This window comes from Rhineura floridana, chromosome 20 (genome assembly GCF_030035675.1).
Source record: "Rhineura floridana isolate rRhiFlo1 chromosome 20, rRhiFlo1.hap2, whole genome shotgun sequence".
Classification (NCBI taxonomy): domain Eukaryota; kingdom Metazoa; phylum Chordata; class Lepidosauria; order Squamata; family Rhineuridae; genus Rhineura; species Rhineura floridana.
Window position 1 is genome coordinate 21,389,516 of NC_084499.1, and position 23,654 is coordinate 21,413,169.

At 47.6% G+C, this 23,654-nt stretch overlaps 1 protein-coding gene and 1 long non-coding RNA gene across 4 annotated transcripts in view; one reads left to right on the top strand and one right to left on the bottom strand.

The window, feature by feature from the left end:
• Nucleotides 1-15,304, bottom strand: LOC133374002 (uncharacterized). The gene is made up of 4 exons (XR_009759792.1): nucleotides 13,726-15,304; nucleotides 12,413-12,698; nucleotides 9,059-9,249; nucleotides 1-1,937 (listed from the first exon to the last, which is right to left on the bottom strand). It is a non-coding gene; the product is annotated as an uncharacterized LOC133374002 (long non-coding RNA).
• PPP1R26 (protein phosphatase 1 regulatory subunit 26) overlaps nucleotides 14,963-23,654 on the top strand; it is a 16,583-nt gene continuing 7,891 nt past the window's right edge. The window contains exons 1-3 of one of the 3 annotated variants that reach the window (XM_061604500.1): nucleotides 14,964-15,272; nucleotides 17,374-21,063; nucleotides 23,033-23,395. In XM_061604500.1, the coding sequence (XP_061460484.1) occupies nucleotides 17,435-21,063; nucleotides 23,033-23,060 (3,657 nt within the window). In that variant the 5' untranslated portion in view covers nucleotides 14,964-15,272; nucleotides 17,374-17,434 and the 3' untranslated portion in view covers nucleotides 23,061-23,395. Of the gene's footprint in view, nucleotides 15,273-15,532; nucleotides 15,623-17,373; nucleotides 21,064-23,032; nucleotides 23,396-23,654 lie in introns of those variants that run through there. The other 2 variants (XM_061604498.1, XM_061604499.1) reach the window with 2 other exon arrangements.

Genomic DNA, 23,654 nt, shown 5'->3' on the forward strand with positions numbered 1-23,654 from the left:
ATTTGTTTTGTGATTATTTAAAAAAAAAAGACAAGTCCTCATGAAAATTTATCAGCATTGTAGAGGAAATTTACCCTAATAAGTACATTTTGGTACATGACTTTGCCTAATATGCATTTTTACAAAGCAAACATTTTTCGCAATGCAGTTTTGTGTGTTGTTTTCACTCATGTATGCCTTTGTATGCACTCTTCACCCTGGTGCATGCATTTCTGTAGACACGACTTGGCTAGAGAACTGCACTGCAACATGCAGAGAAGTCTGAATTTCAACAGACGGCTGTGATTGGGTTCAGGCATTGTCTCAGAATGTGCCAATTAGGCAGGTTTGCCTTCAAATGCAAACGGAACCACATTTCTCCCACATCCCTACTTATGACTTTCCGCAGCCAGATGGTTAATATGATGATGGTGTGGAACGGAGAGGCGAGCCAGCTAGAACTTGCATCCCTGCATCAGCGGCGGGGAGGGTCTGACACGAGGAAACACAATGTCTTCCTGGCCTGCCCGCCATCCACCCACCTCCCACTGGCAGACATCTGCCAAGTGTTGGAAGTAAGAAATGGCTGCGCTTTCATTTTTACCTTCCTGCTTTTATTTCAGGAAACAGGAGACGGATGCAAGGACAGCTGCCTGCGAAGGTGGCCCTGCGGGGAAAGGCCATAACACAGTGGCAGCAGGGCATGCAGAAGGTACCTGGTTCAATAGCTGCCAGCTCCAGTTAGGGCTTGGAAGGACTCCTGCCTGAAACCCCGAAGAGCTGCTGCCAATCAGTGTAGACGCTATGGAGCTAGATTAACCAATTGCCTTCCATGGCTCCCATTTAATGTAGCCCTTTGGAGCTGAGAACTATGGGGACTAGAATCTTAATTTATTTTTAGGGGAAGGGCCATAGCTCAGCAGCAGAGCACCTGCTTTGCATGCAGAAGGAGCCAGGTTCAGTCCACACTGGCATCTCCACTTAGAGTTGCGAAGAACTCTGGTCTGAAACCCCGAAGAGATGCTGCCACAGTATAAACAGTGCTGAGGTAGATGGATCAACGGTATAAGGCAGCTTCTTATGTTCCAATTTAATTCAGCCCTTTGTTGAGAACTATGAGGACTAGAATCTTATAACAAATGTAACAAAGGAAGAAAAAAAGAAAAAGAGGAAGTGAAAGAAAAAACAGCTCACACTGAGAATACAATAGCCATCAACACATCCATCTTGATTTTAAAATAGAAATCGATATAAGCCATTCAAGCCTCCAAAAACTGATGTTTATAGGAAGTGTGTTCAAATGGCAGCGAGGTCCTCAGACCATTGTGTAATAGATGGTGGGTGTCTACCCTTCCAGGACTGAAGTGTAACTCTCTTAGTGACAATCTAAGGCTGCTCTCACACCATACATTCAAAGCAGATATTGCCCCCAGAGAATCCTGGGAGCTATAGTTTCCCCCTCACATTGGCTACAGTTCCCAGCATCCTTAACAAACTACAGTTCCCAGGAGTCTTTGGGAAGGGGAGGATGTGCTTTAAATGTACCTTAAGCGTATGGTGGTCTACACAGCCTTACTTTATATTTAAGGGAACATCCACAGCTCAGTGGCAGAGTGCCTGCTTTGCATGCAGAAGGTCCCAGCTTCAAACCCCACTGGCATCTGCAGAAAGGCTAGGGATGCCTCCTGCCCTTATGAACTTATAGTCAGCTCATGGCCTGTTATCTCCACATTTCTGGCCCACTGACTAATTGCATCTGTGGAAGGACAACACTACACATGTGCACCTGGGTGCACACACACTATGGCATTCAGACATCACCTTGGTCACCCATCAAGGCAGAGGCCTGTGTGTGATGTCGGCTGCAGGTGGCTCTGACTTCCAGGCGCATTTGGCACAAAGAATCCATCAAATCACTCCTGGCAGATGTTATTTCAAGATGCAAATTGGGGCAGCCACTGCAGAGGGGAGGGGAAGAGGGAAGGGAAGGTGCAGGGAAGAAAATCACCTCTGCTGAGACTCCCATCAAGACTCATTTGCATAATTAAGGCTTAAATTAGTCCCTCTTCTGTCATAACTGTTGGAACGCTTGCAAAGCACGGAAGGTGGTGTCGACTACTAAAATTCTGCCTGTCCCAGCGTAGGGTCAAAATAACCACTAGAATCCACAGAAGTGTCACGGGCAGCGGCTTTCAGTGGCCCAAGTAACAGGAGAAAAGAAAAGCTGCTCCTAGATGACAACTAGATTGTTGTTGTTGTTGATTCCTACCCCGCCTTTTGGCCAAAAGGCCCTCAAGGTGGCTTACAAAAAAAATAAACACAAATATAAAAATACATCAGTAAAAACAATACAATTTACAAAAAGCAGCAGTTGCAACATCCAGGTTGGGAACCTGCTGCACTCTCAGAGCCTTAGCCTGACTCACCGCCACTCCTGAATCCCTTGGCAATCTGTAGTCCCTTAGCAGTGGACAGATGAATAGCTCCACTTACTCGCCCCATAACTAGGACTCCTGACTCGACCATTGCTACTGCCACAGAAACAACCACTACACTGGTTCCTGAGCTTGCTTCCCCCCTCATCCCTCCCTGTCCCTTTTTCCTTTTGTGCTACATCTTTTAGGTTTTTGTTTTTACAATAATCTTGCCTTATGTTTAGGTGAAGTGCCATAGCTTTGCACACAGAAGGTCCCAGGTTCAATCCACAATGGCATCTGCAGAAAGGGCTGCAAATGTCCCCTGCCTGAACCCCTGCAGGGCCTATTATGAAATAGAGCAAGTAATTTATCAGTGGCAAACTCAGGTAGCACAACTTGGGAGCCAGTCAGTTGCACTTGGGTGGTTGCTTTGGCTCCCGGATGGGACCAAAACCATTGGGTTGCCTCCACTGATGTTTTCCTCATGGGAAGTTCTTATACTGAGTCACACCACTGGTCCATCTAGCTCATTATTGTCTACACTGACTGGCAGCAGCTCTCCAAGGCTGCAGACAGGGAGTCTGTCTCCCAGCCTTACCAGGAGATGCCATCAGGGACTGAAACTGGGACCTTCTGCATGCAAAGCAGGTGCTCTGCCACGGAGCCACAGCCCTTCCCCAAAGTTAGTCATGGTCATTAAGATTTCAGTGGGTCTTCTCCAAGTATCCCTGAGGTTAGAGATGCAACCCATTGATCTCCGTGGGAATGGGTGGTGGCTGCATGTGGGGAAGCATTCTTCCTGTTCGTGAAATGACAAGCATCTTTTTCAGCAACATCCTGCCAGGACACTCTGTGCTGAGAACAGATTCTCCAGAAATAGCACGCGAGGCAGATTTTGATCACACGAGGTCCACAAAGCAAGGGGCTGCTGTTGCTTGAGTGCAGAGAATCGCTGGTTTCCTTGGAGGGGAGGCAGAAAACTCACAGGAGCTCTTTATATTTCAAGGAGGGTTGGGTTTGAACATCACCTCTCTAGGAATGGGCGAATCTGATAATGTCTATTTCTCTTAGTTTCACATTTTTCCAAACTTAAATTCTGTTTTCCACATTACCACATCAGTTCGCTTTTTTTTTAAGTACTGAAAATTCACCAGCATTTTAGTGCAAAATACTGGTGAATTTTAGTTTCTCCGGATGTACACTATTTTTAAAAAAAGTGCTCATGAAAATTTATCATTATTTTAGTGTGAATTTCCCTTAACATACACCTTTTGGGATGCAGTTTTGCCTAATATACACATTTTTGCAAAGCAATGTTCCCGAATATAATGTGAATATATCCATTACCCTAATGAATGCACTTTGTACACATTACATGACTGGAGGAGTGCATTGCAAAATCTGGGCTCCTACTGGGAGGAACGGCGGGATATAAATCTAATAAATAAATAAATCTGGAGAAGTGTGAATTTCGCAAGATGGCTGTGTTTTGGATTCACGTATTGCTTCAAAAAGTGCAGGTTAGGTTTCAGGTGTGGGGTGTGTTCGCACATGTTCTGCATGTTAAAATTATATAAAAAATTTATTCCATAAGGGGAAAAAAAGTCCAAATTAGGCAAGTTCACATTTAAAAACAAAAGGAATAAAATGTCTCCCCCACTCCCTGTTTACAGCATCCATGAATCAGCCTTCCTCCCTCCCTCCCAGAAACATGAGCAAATAAATCCGCATTTCCTTAATTACATCTTTATCCCACCTTTCCTGCAAGGAGTGCAGAGCAGTGCACACACAGACATCTCTCTTCACCACCACCCCATTTTATCTTCCCAGCAACCCTGTGAGGTATGTGAGGCTGAGGGAGAGACTTAATGTCACTTAATCAGCTTCAAAGCTGAATGGGGATTTGAACCCTGGACACCCCAGTCCCAATCTGGCACTACAGCCGAGCATTCCTCCAACCTGGTGCCCTCTAAGGACTGCAGCGTCCAGCATCCCTGCCCTTTGGACATGCTATGGCTGGGGCTGATGGGAGTTGCAGCTCAACACAATTTTATTCGTTTATTTTATTATGATGCTCGTCTCTCACCTTTCCTCCATGGATCTCATGGTGACCCACAAACATGGTTCTCCCCCTCCTGATTTTATCCTCACAACAACCCTGTGAGGTAGGTTAGGCTGAGAGACAGACACTGACCTCCAAGGTCACCCAGTGACCTTCATGGCTGAGCAGGGATTTGAACCCAGGTCTCCCAGGTCCCAGTCCAAGACCCTAACCACAACACCACACTGGTTTTCCAAATAGTTTTATGCTAGTTGGTTTTCAAAGCCAGAATCCAATGTAGGAACACAGGAAGTTGCCTTCAAACTCAATCAGACCATCGGGTCCATCTAGCTCATTATCATCTACACTGACCGGCAGCAGCTCTCCAGGGCTTCTGATGGGAGCCTCTCCCAGCCTTACCTGGAGATGCCATTGGGGATTGAACCAGGGACTGACTTTCTGCGTGGACATCAAGTGCTGTATCACTGAGCTACAGCCCTTCTCTTATGAATAAAGTAAGATCCTAGTCCTCATCGTTCTGAATAAAGGGCTGCATTTATAAGAAGCTGCATGCAAAGCAGGTGCTCTGCCACTGAGCTATGATCCTTGGAGGATTGAATCAATCAGTGGGCCCTAGATCTGGGAAGATTGCTCTGTGGAATATCTAGCTGGCTCCTACAATCTAGACTCTAGAGAAACGTTTGTACCCTGCATCATAGGACCAGTTCAACAAAGGCGTTTGAACATCCTTTCCTCATTTTGCAGAGTCACTTCCCTAGCCCAGAATCCAGATTCCCTGAATCCAGACCAGCCTGCTCTTTTTTCAGGCGTCTGGAAAACCAATAATAATAAAGATAACAATAATAACCAAAAGTGCTGCTGCAGAAGACCCTTTTCCTCACTGAAAACAAACCAGCTCCAAATGCAATTTTATTGCTCAGCTGGACATCCCTTGCTTCTGCTTCTGAACAGATGTGATGGTGACATTCATATAAATTATCCTGGTGGAACGAGGGAGAATTAATTAAAAAAGATCCCTCCACATTAGCCAGCGTGGTCTCTCTCTTCTCTCAGGGTGATAAAGATGTCCCATGATGGAATTCTTCACAGAATCCCCCTCCAGCCTCAGTCTGTCCTCAGCTGGCCCCCACTTGCCTGCCTTCTAGCTTACAACTAGCCCAGGGGGTGGCCCTGCCTGTCATCTCCTTAGCCTCAGGGTGGCCCCATGTAGGACTCAGTAGGGAGGATGAGGATGGGGGCAAAACTAGCATGAGTTGGCTCCACCTGTCATTGGTTCTGCCTCCGCATATCATTGGCTCTAAAGATGGGAGAGAAACTCAGTTCAGTTTGCATTTGAAGCCAAATTTATCAAATTTATCAAATTTGCACTTTCTGAAAGAGCCATGCTTTGAAATTCGCTCTTATCTGAATTTTGCGATGCAATTCTCCAACCAAGCAATGTTCACAAAGACGTATATAGGCAGAAATGTGCATAAAATGAATATCTTAGTGAAAATAACATACATGAATGCATTATATTAGGAGAAATAAATGCCAAATTGCTGCAGAAATGTGGAGAGCTGAATTTAAGACTAGAAAAACGAGAGAACCAAATCTCTGCATTGAGCAGGGGGTTGGACTTGATGGCCTTATAGGCCCCTTCCAACTCTACTATTCTATGATTCTATGATGCTAACTGGCTCTGGCTCCACCTCCTGTTGGCCTCTCTGCCGCCTACCCAACCAGTCCCAGTGGGCACTGGGCACCAGTCACCAATGACTGAATGGTGGCCCATCCTCTAAAAGTATTCTAATCCTCATGTTTCTGAAGGAAGGGCTGAATTAAATAGGAACGTCAGAATCTGCCTTATGTCGTCAGACTATTGGTCCATCTATCGGAGTACCATAAACAGACTGGCACCTGTCGGGGATGCTCTACGTTGGATTCCTGCATTGAGCAGAGGGTTGGACTCAATGGCCTTTTAGGCCCCTTCCAACTCACCTGTTCTATGATTCTATGGCAGAAAGTGTCCAGGGTTTCAGGCAGGGGTTCCCCAGCCCTGACTGATGGCATGATATAACAAGACAACTAAAATCAGATGACCTGCAGTAAAATTAGCTGGGGGAAACACTCCCCTATCCCCTTGCCAATTTAATTGCCATTCCAATGTGCACTGCTAAAGAGATGGAAATTCTCTCTCTCTCTCCCTCCCTCCCTCCCTCTCTCCCTCCCTCCCTCTGGACAAAGATTCCAGTGTGAAAAGACATGGGCTGCTGCAAATCTGAAATAGCCCTGGCAAACAGGTTTGCAAAAGCTGTCTTTAGGGTGCATTATCTGCCCAATTATTTTGTTCTTATAACGTCCTGGAGACTGTATCGGAGGCAGAGGAATGGGGGAGATATTTGATTCGTTTCACATTTAAATGCAAACTCAACAAGATTGCACTTCCCAAAACAATACGCAAACCGAAACGCAGCCATCCTTCAAAATCTGTTCTTCGAATTTTGCAATACTGTACAGTTCTCCAGCAAAGCACTGTGTTTAAAAATGCATAGGCTAGAGGAAAGTGTGCAGAGAAATGTATATATTAGCGCAAACAACATACCACAATTTATTATATTAAAGGAAATTGCTTTGCAAAACTGTATAGATTAGGCCAAAAGGTGTATATTAGGAGACATTTAAATGAAAATGATGAATTCTCAGGAGGACCTTTAAAAATGCAAATTGATGTGGAAATGTGGGGAACTGAACTTAAGGTTGGAAAAATGAGAAACTAAGAGAAACCAAAACTGACATCTCTACCAAAATGCTTCCAAATGTAAAAATGAAGCATCTCAGTCCACTTAACCTGTCTCCCCATCTTCTGGACAAGCCGCAATGCTCTTGATAACAGCTCACATTGATCTTAATAGGACTGGATGACAGAGACACAGAGAGACAAGCCTTTTTGCATCTAAAGCAAGATTCAGAAGCCCCAGATAGTTTCTGATAAAAGTCTGACATCGTGTGGCCAGGAGAGATATTGCCAGCAGATTAAGAGACTGTTGTGGATCGGGAGCTTCCTGCCCAGCCTGTCAAAACATCCCCAAATGTGCTTTGTTGTGTTGTTTGCCTGCCCAGGAAGGTGATATCCGGCCTGTTCTGGATGGGGCTACTCTCTCACAGTGGTAGCCAATGTGGTGTCCTCCTAATGTTGTTGGACTACAACTCCCATCAGCCCCTGCCAGTATGTCTGGGTGTGATGGGAGTTGAACTCCAGAAATAGCTGGAGGGCACCACGTTGGCTACTCTGCCCTAAAGGATCGTGCTCGTTCCTGGGGTGCTCATTGACCCAGACTTGCCCCTGAGGGTGGCCAGTGTGGCATGAAGAGAGAGAGAGAGAGAGACTGTCTGTGGAAACTCATCTCCTGCTAACCCAACTGTCCCCTTTGAGCGGTTCATTACTTTTGTCTGGGGCTTGACTTGGCTCACCTGTTACCTGACACAGACTATGTTCTGCCCACTAGATCAGGGACAGGCAAATGTCCAGCTTTTCAGTTCTACTTTGGCTTCCACCAGAACCACACACAACTGTAAAATATTTTAACTATATTTTACAATATTTTTAACTGTGTTTTCAGAATGTTTTTAGTTGTGTTTCTGTTTTGGAATGTTTTAAACTGTTTTTAGCAGGTTTTTCTTTTTCTTGTTAAATTGTTTTATTTCTGCAAAGACATCCAGTACCTCTGAGCTATGACCCTTCCCCTAAAAGTAAGGTAAGATTCTAGTCCTCATGGTTCTGAATAAAGGGCTGGGCTATATAGGGACATAGGAAGCTGCCTTCTGCCAAATCAGACCATTGGTCCATCTACCTCAGTATTGTCTGCACTGACTGGCAGCAGCTCTCCAGGGTTTCAGTCTTTTCCAGCGCTGCCTGCAGAAGTCAGGAATTGAACCTGGGACCTTCCCCATGCAAAGCAAATGCTCTACCCACTGAGCAACAGCTCCTTCCCTTAATTTATTTTTAAAACCAACTGGAAGTACACAAAAAACAAAATAAACCTTGCTTGTATCTCCTGCACACCATGTAGAGATCTGCCAGGAGATCCTGAATTACATTCTGCCCAGCCTTGCAGTACCCTGTACCAGTTCTTAAACGCAAACAGGTGCGATTTCTAGGCAGGGTTGGCTTAAGAGGTTTCGTCGCTGGAGGCAAAAGACAAGATGGTGCCCCCAAATGTCATTCCATGTACAGAAGCAGACTGGGCTGGCAGCTGGATCTTAATTCAAGGCTGGCGACAAGAGTGCCCTCCTCTCCATCGCACCTGAGTGCAGCAGGGTAGTTACAAGGGGGTGCACACAGACCTCTCCGTCAACAGAAGTGTAGTCAGTGGGGGTTTCAAGATAAAACAGGCAGGGGGCTGACACTGTCTCTTCCCCCTCCCCAACTGCTGGTACCTAAGCCAGTTGCCTCAGTTTGCCTAATGATAGGGCAGGCCCTCTCTTGATTACAACCTTGCAATATTATCCTGTGTCAGCTCTATCATTAGGCAAACTGTGGCAAGAGGTCCTCCTGCTGATACCATCTCATCAAGAGGTCCACTCTGCACATTGTAGGAAACGGTGTGATGGCACCTACTTTTTGGAACTTCCTCCTTAAATAGTAGGCAGGCTCTGTCTCTGTTGTCTTCTCCACACCTACTGAAGACCTCTTCCTCTTCCAAAAAGCCTTTTCAGTAGAGACTTTTATCCCAGACTGCATCTTCATTAGACCCGTTTTTAAAGATGGTTTAATTGCTTTATCATTTGCATGTTTGCCATCCTGGGCTCCTTTGGGAGGATAAATTTAACAAATAAGTAAATAAATAAGGGTTCCCAACCCATGAGAAAGATGGTTGCCACAACACCTGACCATATTAAACTGGCATTCACTGCAATTTTCCCCCCCATTTCTTGGCTCCACAAAACCTGCCCACCTCTGCCAAACTGGAACTTTACAACAGACCTATTACAAGCCCTTAAAATAGAGCCGAAATTCAGGGAATGTAATTGGAAACAAAACTTGACGTGCTCTGCCCTCTGGGAAGCCCTTCCAGCGAACAGAGTGAAACACGAGGCTTTGCAGAGGCACAAGCAAAGCCGTGGATGCTTTAAAAGAAGAGGCGAAAAGTGGAAAAATTATTGGACCCTGGGCAACAAGTCCCCTTGCAAACCCTGCCAAAGTTGCCTCTCATTTCCCGTTCTCTCTCGGCCTCAAAGGAACCAGGGGTATCTGAGACGCCCCCGCTCAAGCTCCCAGAATCAATAGCTCTTTCCCAGTAGCCTAATCACAGCTAATGTGATGTGGAGGCCCAATCTCTCTCACTTGGCCACCAGCCCTAGTCAAAACTGGTACAATCTCAGTGGAAACAGCTCATTTAGAAGCCACCTATGTTTTCCTTTGATTCCAGTAATTTAAACAAGGATGCCAGCTATTAACGTGAGCTAGCTTAATTATCAGTCCCTGTGGCTCTGGGCAGGGATTATTTGGAATGGGAGGGGGAGAATTATCTAACTGAACAATTGGGCTTCTTTTGCTCAAGAGCTTGTGGCTCCTATGATGTAAAGCAACTCTGCAGGAATTATTCAGACCCACAAGATTGACCAAAAGGAAGCCTTTGGCACCTAGGGCAGAATGTCTCATTCTGAAAAGCTCTGCTTTTTTTCCTTATCTTTTTTTCTAAAGCATGTTTCCAATATACTTGCTTTATTAATTTACCACAAAGGTTTGAGAAGTCCCACCTGAGAAATTATATTAGAGGTTCATGTCTGTTGTGGCCAGACATGTATTTCCTAAACTTCCTAAATGAATTCAGGCAGCTTCAGCAAAATTCACCTCCTTCCCTTGGATCAGCCTTCTCCAACCTACCTCCAGATGCCTTGGACTACAACTCCCATCAACTCCAGCAGCATGTTGGATGTGCATGATGGGAGTTGGAGTCCAAAACATCAGGAGTGCAACTGGTTAAGAAAGACTGCTTTAGATATAATGTTTATTACCCAAAGAAAAAGATGCTAGCTGTCCAGGTACCAGATTCTGACAGGCATTCGTTTCAGCATGCATAGCAAAACTCAAAAATGGTTTCAGTCACAGAACTATCTAGGCGTATAGCCGGTCCAAAAATGGCTTTGTGTGAAGCGCAGCCTGAGGAAATGCACTCAGGAAATGTTGAGGAAATGTCTCAAACTCAATCGTTCTCCCTAAGTTAGAATTCTCCTGGGAGCAATGGCTTCCTGATGGTTCAGAATAATAATAATAATAATAATAATAATAATAATTTAATTTATGTGTCGCCTCTCTGGCCAACGGCCACTCTAGGCGACGTACAAATCAGTTGCAGTAAATGCAGCACAATAAAATACACATAAAATACAATATAACAGGAAACTATAAATAGGAATGATAACAGTTCAGAGTAATAGGCAGTTAGTCCTGAAAATTAACCCTCCCCGGAAGTCCCAAAGGCCTGTCTGAAAAGCCAGGTCTTCAAGGCTTTGCGGAATACATTCAGGGAAGAAGCCCAATTGCGGGTTCTTTTTCCCTCTCCTGAGGTCACACAGACACACACATTCAGGAACAGGGGCCACATTATATAGCTTAACTTCAGAACTGAGCTCAACTTTGTCCAGTTACTGATTTGCATGTCCCGGTACCCTCTTCGTTTCACAGCCGTAATGCACCGTATGGTCTGTTGGTTGCAACTGACTTTCCAGGCTAAATTCAAGGTGCATTACAACAGCTATGTGGAATCTTTGGCCCTCCAGAAGTTGCTGGACTACAGCTCCCATCAGCAAGCATGGCCAGTGCCCAGGGATGGATGACAGGAGTTGTAATGCGGGAAACTTTCGGCCCTTCAGATGTAGCCAGAATCTACGTTTCTTTATTGGGGATAGCCAGCCTACTGCTCCCCAGATGTTGTGGACTCCAATTCCCATCAGCCCCAGCTGGCATGTAAGGTGATACAAGTTGTAGTCCACAACATCTGGAGGGCAACGTGTTGGCTTACTAGTGCCTTATGCAGTCCAGGGTATCTGAGAGGGAACCTTCTGGAATCTGTACACGCACGCTGCAATTTAAGACCAGGAGATGACGCTCTTCTTCAGGTGATCTCTCCTTAGGAGATACCAGAGGGAAGCGCCTTTGTGGAATTCTCTCCTAAAAGTAATGCACCAGAAATCTGGGAAAGTCAGCAGCCCAGAGTATTTCCTTTGTGTGCAGAAGGTCCCAGGTTCAACCCCCCACATTTTCAAGCAGGGCTGGAAATGTCCACTCTGAAATCCTGGAGAGCTGCTGCCTGTCAGTGTAGACGACACTTGAGCTAAATGGACCAACGGTCTGATTCAGCAGAAGGCAACTTCCTTTGTTCCTATGTGCTTTCAGCCCTTTTAGGCCCTAAAATTTAGGGGGACCTGAAAATCATTGGCTTCCTCAGGCCTTCATTGCTTATCCTGACAAGACTCAGTGTTGTAGATTTGGCCTCCAACGTTTACTGATCTTCGTTGCTGATGTTTTATGGATCCGATTTCATATTTTACTGCTGGCACGGGGAATCCTTGGCCCTCAAGATGTTGCTGAACAACAAATTCCTATCAGCCCTGGCCACGGTCCATGCTTGCTGGGGCTGATGGGAGCTGTACTTAGGAACATAGGAAGCTGCCTTATACAGTACTGTCTACACTGGCTGACAGCAGCTCTCCGGGGTTTCAAACAAGGAGTTTCTCCCAGCCCTATCCGGAGATGTCGGGCATTGAACCTGGGACCTTCTGCATGCAAAGCAGGTGCTCTGCCACTGAGGGTCTCCTAACAACTCCCAGCAACATCTGGAGGGCCAAACATTCCCCACAACGGTTTTACCGTATTCTTTCTTTTTTCCCCAAAAAATATTTTATTGAGGGTTGTGCAAAGTTACAAATATTACTACGCATATAAAATAGAACAAGGAGAAATTTATACCTTAGCCATGTTCCTGTGTAGTTTGCTGTGTTCTATCGCTGCTGTTCTGAGGCACCTTGAAGACTTTTTTTGGGGGGGGGGTCAAAATTGCAAGTATAAACCTACAAACAAATATGCATGTAAATTCATGTCCATATTTGATGTGTTTGCTGAGGAAAATGGGTTTCACACTGCGGTTTTTCTGTAGTAATATCCAAGATTTGGAGCAGTGCAGAGATTCTGACCGGCAGAAGGTTTTGTTGACCTGGCTGTCTTTAACAATATCCTGTCAGATATAACAGCAATCCTGAAAGGAAACAATTCAAACAACAGGGTCATTCCAAAACACTACCCATCATATTCTGTTATCACTGGCGCTGGGAAAGAGACAGTGATCCATGTGAAAGGTTTTGACAAGGAGGCACTCCTGAAAAATCCGTCTGGATTGAGCCTCATCTGTTTGTAACCCTGGAAAAGAAGTGTAGCATATAGTCAGCACACCCTGGCAGGCAGCCATTCCTGCCAAAAAAATCTGCTGATTTTGCTACCCTCCAGGCACAAAAGATTTTGACAGTCAATCATTCTTGACCATTTCTCCAGCACAAAACCCACTTTAGATAATTGACTTTTGCCCAAGGCAAAAGATGATAATGATCCGAGGGAGCAGATTAGGGCAGCTTGCAATTTCAGGTAGAAACAATATCCATCTGATATGCTAGATCAGTGGTTCCCAAACTCCCACCACCCACCCCACGCCCCAGACCACTTGAAAATTGCCGGTGATCATGGCGGACCACTTAATGATTTTTCTGCCTGTTGTTTCGCAATTGTAATGCACGGTGCTAGATGCTGCATGATTTTTCATTGTATTTTTATTGCTTCTTTTGCTTCCTTATTGCGTTACAATTTGCATCCCATAGAATTCAAATTGTAATATTATTATAATTCAACAGCAGAAAGAAAAGAAGCAATCAAATACAATGAAAAATCATTATGAATATTTAACGTGGACATGCCACAGACCACATGAATGAAGCTCACAGACCACTGGTGGTCCACGGACCACAGTTTGAGAGCCTCTGTGCGGCATAATCAGGAAGCCTGCTTGTGGGCTTCCGGAAGGCATTTAGTGGGCTGCTGTGGAAAACAGGATACTGGGTCAGATGGACCTTTACTGGTCTCTCCTTATGCTGCTGCTATTGTTATTATTATTACTATTACCCACCCTTCACCCAGAGATCCCAGGGCAGATTACAACAATTTTAAAACACATAATTAAAACAGTTTAAAGCAACCTAACATCATAGAATATAGGATGGGTAATAAAAACATACATCTCGGGTGTCAAAGGCCAGGGTAAAGAGGTGCAGCCTCTTCATTACAGGCAGCCATGAAGCAAGAGCAGGTGAAGCCTCCCCCCCCCCGCAATGCTGAACTGCCAGGCCAGGAAAGGCTTCACATGTGGTACATTTCCGCAAACACAAGCCTCCTTTTCACAACTTCCTTCTCCCAGTTTTGCACAAAAGAAAGATGCTTTGAGGGGGAATTAGAGTGAAAGAAGGAAAAGAAAGATGGAGCCAAAACTTTGAGGGCAAGTGAGGAAAAGACAGACATGGCAAGCCCAGAGAAAGAAAAAGAGGAGGGCAGAAAAGGTCAGAGAGGCAAAAGAACATCACAAGAGCTCTGCGGCAGCTGGATCAGGCCCAAGGGGCCCATCTCGTCCAGGATCCTGCTCTCACAGTGGCCAACCAGATGCCCATTACGCACTCTCGTCACTGCCATTCCCAGCAACTGGCATGCAGAGGCCTTCTGCTTGTGACATGGGAAGAACGCAGCCATCGTGGCTAGCAGCCACTGACAGCCCCATCCTCCATGAATCCGTCTAATCCTCTTCTAATGCCATCCAAATTGGTGGCCACCACTGCCTCCTGTGGGAACAATTTGCTCAGTTGGGGGGAGGGTCCCCTTTGCTTTGCCTATAAACCTTCCAACATTCAGTTTCACTGGAAAGAATGCAGGAAAGGAAAGGAAAGGAAAGGAAAGGAAAGGAAAGGAAAGGGAGGAGTGGGAAGGAAAGCACTTTGAGGGAAACTGAAGCACAGCAGAAGAAAGAAAGAAAAAGGGCATTTGGGGGTAAACTGAGGCAGAGCTAAGAAAGCTAGGAACAGAAGAACACCAAAGAAAGAAACTGAAATAAAATTGGAAAGGACGAGCAGGCACTCTGAAGGAAAGAGAAAAGAAAGGTAAGAAGAAAAGCAGCTGGACAGCCATCTGTCATGAATGCTTTGATTTGGATTCCTGCATTGCGCAGGGGGTTGGACTGGATGGCCTTGTAGGCCCCTTCCAACTCTACTATTCTATGATTCTATGAAAATAAGACACCTTTAGGAAGGAACAGAGGCACAGGCACCTTGAGGGAAACTGAGGCAGAGGGAGATAACAGAAGTGGGGGTGGGGAGAGAGACCCCTAAGTGTCTGCCTGTGGCGGGAGAGGCCAGGAAGACCGGGGGGGGGTCCTCCTTTAACCCTTTCCTTCCTCGCCCCCCTCTCCACGGACGGCGCCGCCTCTCCCCTCCCCGCCCTCCTCCTTCCTCTTCCTCCTGCCGGCTGAGGGCCGCTCCAAGGCCGGCGCAGAGAGACAGAGGCAGAGAGAGGCGGGTGGGCGGACCCGCAGGGCCAGCCGGGCCTGGCCTGGATCCCCAGCCGCCGAGTCGAGGGCCGCCCGGCGGTCCCGCCCCCGGCCCGGAGGAGCCCTCCCCGAAGGCAGGCAGGCAGGCAGGCAGGCGGCGCCTGTCCCTCTCGCGCCCTCTGCGGGGACCCCGGCGCCGGCACGCCAGCCAGCCAGCCACCCGGGCCCCCTTTCCTCGCTGGCTCGGAGCAGGTGAGGAGGCGGAGGAGGAGGAGGAGGCGGAGGAGGAGGAGGAGGCGGAGGCGGAGGCGGAGGCGCCCTTGCCCGGGAAAGAGGAGACGCGAGCGGGCAGCCGCGGCCGCGCAGAGCCCAGGCTGGCCCGGGCCCTGCTGCGGAGGCTGCGCCGCTGGTGGTAGGCCCGGGCGGTTGCCGTGGCAACAGGGCCTTGGGAGGCGGCCGAGGCGGGGGGGATGATTTGGGGAGAGGCGAAGGGGGGCTGCAAGAGGCAGTGGGGTGAGGGGGGCACGCTTACCCCCTTACCCCCCACCCCTAACAATGCTGCTGCTGCTGCTGCTCTCCCCCTGCTGAAGTTGGGCTGTCGGGTATGTTGCTGGGGCATGTTTCTGCAAGGACACGCAGGGAGCCAGGCCGTATAGGTTAATCTAGCTCAGTATTGCCTACCCTGACTGGCAGCGCCTCTCCAGCGTTTCAGGCAGGGGCTCTTTTCCCAACCCCACCTGGAGAGGCCATTGGGGATTGAACCAGGGACCTTCTGCACGCAGAGCAGGCGATCTGCCGCCGAGTGATGTCCCTTCCCTCAAAAAAAGGGGGGGGGAAGTAAGATGCTAGGCCTCATGATTCCGATTTAAATAGGAACTGAGGAAGCTGCCTTGTACTGACTCAGGGTTTTGGTTTAGTATTGTCAACACTGACTGGCAGCGGCTCTCCAAGCTTTTAGACAGGGGACTTTTAGACATGCCTTCTGCATGCAGAGAAGGTGCTCTACCCATTGAGCTACAGCTCTCCCCGCACACACGAAAAGTAAGATCCTGGCCCTCATCGTCCTGAATAAAGGGCTGAATTAAACAGGAGCCTAGGAAGTTAGCTTATACAAAGTCAGACCACTGGTCCACCTAGCTCAGTATTGGCTACACTGACTGGCAGCAGCTCTCCAGGGTTTCAGGCAGGGAGTCTCTCCCAGCCCTAAATGGATTGCTGCCAGGGTCTAAACCTGGGACATCCTGTGCGCAAAGCAGATGCTCTCTACCACTCAGCTACAACCCTTCCCCTGAAAATAAAGCAAGGCTCCAGTCCTCATCGTTCGGAAGAGCAAGTTGATTGAGCGAGGAAGGTTGAAAGCTGCTTTCTACTGAGTCAGACGCTTGGTCCATCTCGCTCTGTACTGCCTACACGGGCTGGCAGCGCCTCTCTAGGATTTCAGACAGAATTCTCGCCCAGCACTACGTGGAGATTTTGGGGGTGAACTTGGGACCTTCTGCATGCAGGACAGATGCTCTACCATTGAGCTACGGCCCTTGCCCAATAATAACCCTTCCTTGCCTGGATGGAGAGAGAGAGGGGTGTGTGTGTGTGTGTGTCTTCCCCCCCCCCCCAGCCCTACATGGAGATGCTGATGGGGCATTCTCTACCACTGAGCTACAGCCCTTCCCCTGAATATAAAAGGAGATTCCGGTAGACTGCTACAGCTGAGTAGTCTCAATGTGTAGATAAGACTACAGCGTCAAGAGGAGGAATCTGGATTTATTAGGCACTGGGGTACAGTATGGGACAAACTGGGCCAGTACAAAAGCTTGTGGGCTTCCCATAGGCAACTGGCTGGCCACTGTGACAGTAGAGAATGCTGGATCCTGTTCTGGTCCCATCTAGCTCAGCGTCCCGTCCTCACAGTGGCCAACCAGGTGCCCCAATGGGAAGTCTAAAAACGACCTGACCGCAACAGCCCTCTTCCTGGTTTTGATTCTCAACAAGTGGTGTTCAGAGGCATACTGTCTCTGACAGTGGAGGCAGAATATGGCAACGATGGCTAGCATCCACCGATAGCCTTGTCCCCTTCATGAATTTGTCTAATCCCTATGTAAAGCTGACCAGGTTGGTGGCTGTCGCTACAACTTGTGGTAATGAATCCTGAACAATTGTTTGATTTAAAAAAATATAGGCAGGCAACTTTATTTGCTAGCCCTGCACCTGCTATTTAAAGGGTGTTAGTTAATACCAAACATGTCACATGTAGAATTCTTGATGGGGAAACATGCACACACTTGTTTGTGGACCTTCTATGTCACTGTGATGTTGCAGACGTGTTAATACACTTACCTGTTTCCTTTTCTGTTAGGACGGGGGAGCAGCTTGCCTGAACACCAGTACGTTAGACGGCCTCGTTGTTACCTGCTAGGATGTTTCTTATGAACACCCCTCCTTTGGTGGCCCTTCAGAGGAAATGGGAGCCCTTCGCCCAGTCGAGGAGCTGCAGGTACCCTGTCTGCTTCTCGGAATCTGAAGATGACATCGCTAGGACGGCCGTAAGTGCCAAAGTTCAGATGATCATAAACAACCTGCAAAGCGAAGAGGCGTCCTTGGGCTCCAGCTGCAGCGAATATGGCTGCATCGTGCAGAAAAAGCAGAAGGAAGTTAAAGCTAGCAGTGCCAAACTTAGGACCAGCGGCAGGATGCTGCAAGGACGCATCAAATACGCCCAGTGTAACTGCCCTGCCGACTCTGATGGTATGGAAGTGGAAGATGCCTCGGAGTTTGGGCCCCTCTTGTTGCATTCTGATAGTGACGATTCTGTTGATCGAGACATAGAAGAAGCTATTCAAGAGTACCTGAAAAACAAAGGCCAAAGTGTTCAGTCACTGCCGAGTGACGCCAAGAGTGTGCACGGTCCAGTTGGAGGTGAGACTGTCCAAGAGGGGCTTCCTTCTCATGATGCAGCTTGTAGTTTATTTCCTGCGGATGTTGAGGCTGATGCAGTTCAGCAGCAACTTGCTCCTGATTCCTTTGGAGGAGAGGACATCTCCTCCCCTTGCAGTGTGAGCAGCGATGACTCTTTTGAACAGAGCATAAAAGCTGAGATAGAGCAGTTCTTGAGTGAGAAGAAACAGCAGGCGGACAAGAAGAGTCGAACTGGAGGGAATAACCAACTTGATCAGAAGGAAACACAAGAGAAGTTGGCAGCTAGGAGCCGGAGAGAAGGGGCAACCAGGGGACGCCAAAGTTCTTTGAAGCGAGGGGGGAAGGTGCTCTTCCTAAGGCGGCATCCTGAACTGCAAGGCGCCAGCGCTCCTTCAAAGACCAATGAAGAACTTTCTGACTTCAAAACAACAAGCCAATCGCCCTTGAAAACACCGTTGGCTGGCCGTTCAGCCTCACTGGAACCAAGCAAAGCAGGTGAACAAAAGCAAACATTTTGGAAAGTCGGAGGAGAGCACAGACTTCAGAGGGCAGAGATGTCTGATTCAAGTAGCGACGATGGCATCGAAGAAGCTATTCAGCTCTACCAGCTCGAGAAAACCAGGAAAGCAGCAGGCCCCCAAACAGGCCATGTTGCTATTCCAAAGGAAGAGTTCAGGGCTGGTGGGATAGAAGATATTTCTGCAAGCCTGACAACCCATTCGGTGAAAAGTGCCTTGCCAGGAATCCCTAGGAAAGCTCTAAGCAGCAAGAGGAAGCAAGTCTGCTCAAAGCCAGCAGAATTAAATAAGCCTGGTGCCCTTCGCAACAAGCCAGCGAAAGCCAGTAGTCGCTTCTCTCCAGGAGAGGACTTTGCCCAGCGCGCCATCGCCTTCCAGGCTTCTTGCCGAGTGGACACTGCTGCTGAGCTGATGTGTGCAGAAGCTATCCTGGACATCTCCAAGACCATCCTACCTCCCCCTATGGGAAGCGACAACAGCAGATCCTTTGCCACAAATCCATTATTCTGCTCCCAGAATGTGCCGCCTTCCCAACAAGAAAGTGACAGCAATGCTGTGGACAGCGATGACAGCATTGAGCAAGAAATCAGAGCTTTTTTGGCTGTCAAAGCACAAATAGGACAGCTGGTTACGAAACCTGAAAGGGCCTCGCATGCTGTCCAAGCTCCTCCCTCCTCTGGACCACCTGATGGGCAGACTGCGAGCTCCAAGCGTGTCCCCCCCAAACCATTGAAATCGTTACTGAGTCACAGAAGGAAACTCAAGGGGGGAAACAAAATAGCCAGGCAGGGCCAAGACACACAACTGATGCTGTCAGATGCATCCCAAGGGGAAGGTGGTGTGAGCAGACTGGAAAGTAGTGACACTGGAGGGGCAACTGGGTGCCAACAAGACACTCTAGTTGCTGTTGGTTCAATAGATTTTGGAAAGCCTTTGTCAAAAGGGCTGCTTGGCACTGGAGAACTTGTGAAAAACGCAACACGGGGTCAACAGAAGTATGGCACAGGGGATAAGAGCAGCTCCCTGGACAGCGATGAGGATCTGGACACAGCTATCAAAGACCTCTTAAGGTCCAAACGGAAGTTAAAGAAGAAATCCAAAGACCAAAGAATTCTGTGCAAGAAGAAAGTCAGGTTTAGCGAGACAGAAATGCACATTTTTGAGGGTAGACAAAGAGACTGCAAACCCAACCCTCCCACCTTGCTAAAGAGTTGCCTCCTGAGCTCCAGAAGAGATGGTGGGGAGGAGAATAGAATGAAAGGCCCTCGGAGCATCGTCAAGGGGAAACCAAAAACTGCCAAGGCCGTACAGTTTGCATTTGAATTTAAAAAGGAACGCCACATGAAACTGGTATCTGGGCCAGAAATCCAAGAGGAAGCCCAAAGCAACCAGTGTCTTTGGGCCGCCACATCCTTGACTGATGACAGCAGCTCTGTAGACAGTGATGACAGCATTGAGCAAGAAATCCAGAGGTTCTTGGCAGAAAAGGCTAAAGACTCCACAAGCACCATGGAGACTCCTGGAGCTGATGAGATTGTCGACACCCTGAGAGTTGATAAACCCCAAGCAGCTGTATCTAAGCCAAAGCAGCAGCTGTTCACGGGTGGAGGCGGTGCCTTATCGGAACAGAGTGAAAAGGCAAAGGAGGCAGTCCCTCCAGTTATGGACTTGAGAAGCTCTTCAAGGGCCGAAGGAAATGCTTCTCCTCCCAGTGGCAAGCACACAGTATTGTTTGCAGAGGCCCCATGCGGCCAAGTTACAGCGAAGTCGCAGGCAAGCCGAGGCGTTGTGCAGACTACAAGGGCTGGCTTACCTGTAAAACGGACTGCAGGTCAGAGAAAGGTTGCCTGTGATGGCAAGGTCGACCAGAGAAACCTTCCACCTGGGAAGGGAAGAGCCGAGACCTGTAAATTGCAAAATTATTTTAAGCCTTTGTCTCCGTTCAAAAGGAGAAGCCCGTATGAATTCAAAATTTCCAGCAAGTTTATAGCAGGTCTCAAAAGCGCTCGGAGTAAGAAGTCTGTGCTTTTGGGGAAGAGGCAGAGCAAAGAACTGGCCTTGTTCAAAAAGCAGGGAGGCGTCTTGGCTGCAGATTTGCTTGGCAAGAGGTGTGAAGCAATTCTGCAAAAAAAGATCCTAAGTTCTGGATGTCAGGCAGGAGTAAGAGAGGCAGCTTTATCCTTAGAAGGGGTGCATCCCTGTGTAACGGAAAGACATGAGAAAACACAGTTTGCCACTTCATGTATTGTAAGTCTAGCAAAAACTAAACCTTTGGAGCCTTGCTGTAGTGTGGACCCCAGCCAATGTCCTCCCTTGCAGGGGCCCAACATAGGTGATGGCAGAGAGGTCAAAGTTAGCACAGGACTTTTGCGTGTTGAGATCCCAGCTGGGGAAGAGGAAGGGAAAATCCAGGTGTGCAGCACCTGTTGGGAGGAATGTGCAGTCCCCAACAGCGCCTGTAGCTCACAGCTGAAAGAGAAATCCTTGACGGACCAGGATAGGATAGCTCATGAGCAAACGCAGAAAGTTTTAGAGAGAAGCTTTGCAGAATTTACAGATGTACCTGTAGTGGATTGTGCACCCTGTCTGGTGAAAAGCAAGGCCTCCAGTTTGTAAGTACTTTGTTTTTAAAGCATTTGACTTTTTCTTTTATAAGGTAAAGCACACACACACACAGTCTGCATTACAGTTAACTTTTCTGACACAGTGATTAATCTCACATATTGGAAGGGGTGAGGATTTTTTTTGTAACAGATGAAGATTGGTGTGTGATTTCCCCCCCCCCTCTCTGTTCCTCCCCCCACCGCCCTGGGCATCATCCTTGTCTACATAGACAGAGAGGTTTATCTACTCAGCGGCTCAAGCCATCCATCCATCCATGATGGAATATGTGTGCTTATAAAAGTAAAATGCTTTTTCTGACCAGGAGATTAATCCACCATATCAGAAAACAAGTAATGCTTATAAACCAGCCCGTTATGTCAGGGTCTTCAGAACACACCCAAAATGGAATCTTGGAAAATGCTGATGGGTGCATTCCCGCCCCACGCACACACAATTGAAGAAATTTGTTTCCAGTTACATGTCCTTAATCCTGTTTTTGTAAGAATTATTTAACTTATTTTAAAAAGTGCTTTAAGGAAGTCTTTTTGTAACAGTTTAGATGGAGCATCCCTAACTGCAGAGAACTGTAGTTACTGTGTTTGTTGTAACAGTAGATCAGGGGTGGCAAACCTTTTGGTCGTCCAGACGTTGCTGAACTGCGACTCCCATCATCCCTGGCTGTTGGTCTATGGGCTGGGGTTGCTGAGTGTTGCAATCCATCAATATCTGGAGGGCCATATGATGTTGAGGCTGATGGGACTTGGAGTCCACAACGTCTGGAGCACATCTGGAGGTCAGGGAGTGCCGCTCTGAACTGCGGTGTACCACAGCACGAAATTAACGGCAAGCCCTCTTAAATGAATCCTCCCTCTTGAAGAGAGTCTTGCAAAATAGCTGGGACTGGATTAAATGGACCAGTTACAGAAGTGTGTTGAAGGATGTAATTTTAAACAATTAAGCTAATTCAGGACATACTCCTGGTTTTTTGCACCTGTTTGTTCTCTCTCTCTGTCTCTTTTCTGTCTTTCTCTTTACTATTTTTTTAAATTTATGGTGTGGTTGTTGGTTCACCTCAATCCAGAGAGCCACATGGACTCTCAGTTTTGCAGATGAACACGCACACACACATGGGCTGCTCTGGTCATTTTGGTGGATGCTCCAGAGCAGCTTGTACAAAGCATGGGCCCATGGGGCTGCTGTCCCCATTGAGATGAGTGGGGCAGGCCTTCCATGCAGGGGGGCTCCGTTAATGCGTAAGGCGTCTTCCGTTCAAAAGGATTTGCTGCATCAGGGCAAGGGCAAGTGGCTGTGACTATGTTCAGGGGAGGCTGGCCCATCAGGGCTACTGGAGCACTATGACAACCAGTCCAGGGGGTGGCCCTGCCTGCCATCTTCCTCCTCCTCGGTCTCAATGTTGCCCCTGTAGGACTCAGCAGGGGGGGAGGATGGAGACCAATGCAGAATGAGTTGGCTCTATGGCTCTGCCTACAGTTTGGGCTCCCTGCCTTCCGCTCCACCCATCCCAATGGTTGCAGTAGCCACCACGGACTCTGTTGCTTCCTGCATTTGCCATTTGGGGGTTTGCTGATACTTCTGGAGGTTTCCTTGAGGCCCACCTGTTTGTGATGTTTTAATATGCTGTGCCAAAGAGGAGAGGGGTGAATTGACTCGGGCGGGGGGAGCAGTTTCCACTTGTTCCCCCTTCTTCTCAGAATAGCCTTCACCAGCCTCATGCCTGTGCTGGCTGGGGGCTGACGGGCGCTGTTGTTCAGGCCATCTGGAGGGCACCAGGTTGGCAAAGGCTGCCTGAGAAGCATGCAAAGTGTCAGGCATGAATCTGCTCCCAAGAGAAGGAACCGTGAAGTGACTTCCTGCGTCCTCCTTAGAAGGCAAATGTGCCATCAGGAAGCAACTGCGGCTCAGAACTGGCACTCACCCTGGCATTTTTTTTTACTGTCATTCTCTCTCTCTCTCTAGGTGTATATTCATAAAGTTACTTTTGTAGCTCATTTTGCACTGAAACCTCACCTGCATCCTGGCAGTCTGTCCCTTCCCTGTATAAACTCTACTGGAAGACATTCCTTCCATAGACATTCTTTTGTTGCTCTTTAAATCTCCCATTCCGTTTATGGGGACCCTTGAAGGAGACCGGTGCATCTTGAATCCCTTTGTATTCTTTTATGGTGGAATTGCAGTACTTTGTAGCTTGTGGTTTCAATGCTATGATTGAAGAAGCACTTTTAACTTGATTTTGTATATATGAAATGGTGTACATTCATACATTTATAAGATTTAATAAACTGGGTTCAGAATATGAACCATGAAACCGAATGTGATTTCTTTTTCGAGTTGCATCTCCTACGTTTTACAGAGATTGGGTCCGCAGCCACTGCTTTGCCCTCTGACCTTCATCTGCTCAGGCCGTGGCTACTGTCTTAAAATAACCAACAGTAAGGGGCACATCACAGCATTCAAACAGTAATATTTTGTACTTGGGTCAACAATACTTAGCATTTATATATTATGCTTTTGGGCGTTCTGAGTACTTCACCTACATCATCTCAGTAATACCTATAAGGCAGATCAGTAGTAGTATCTA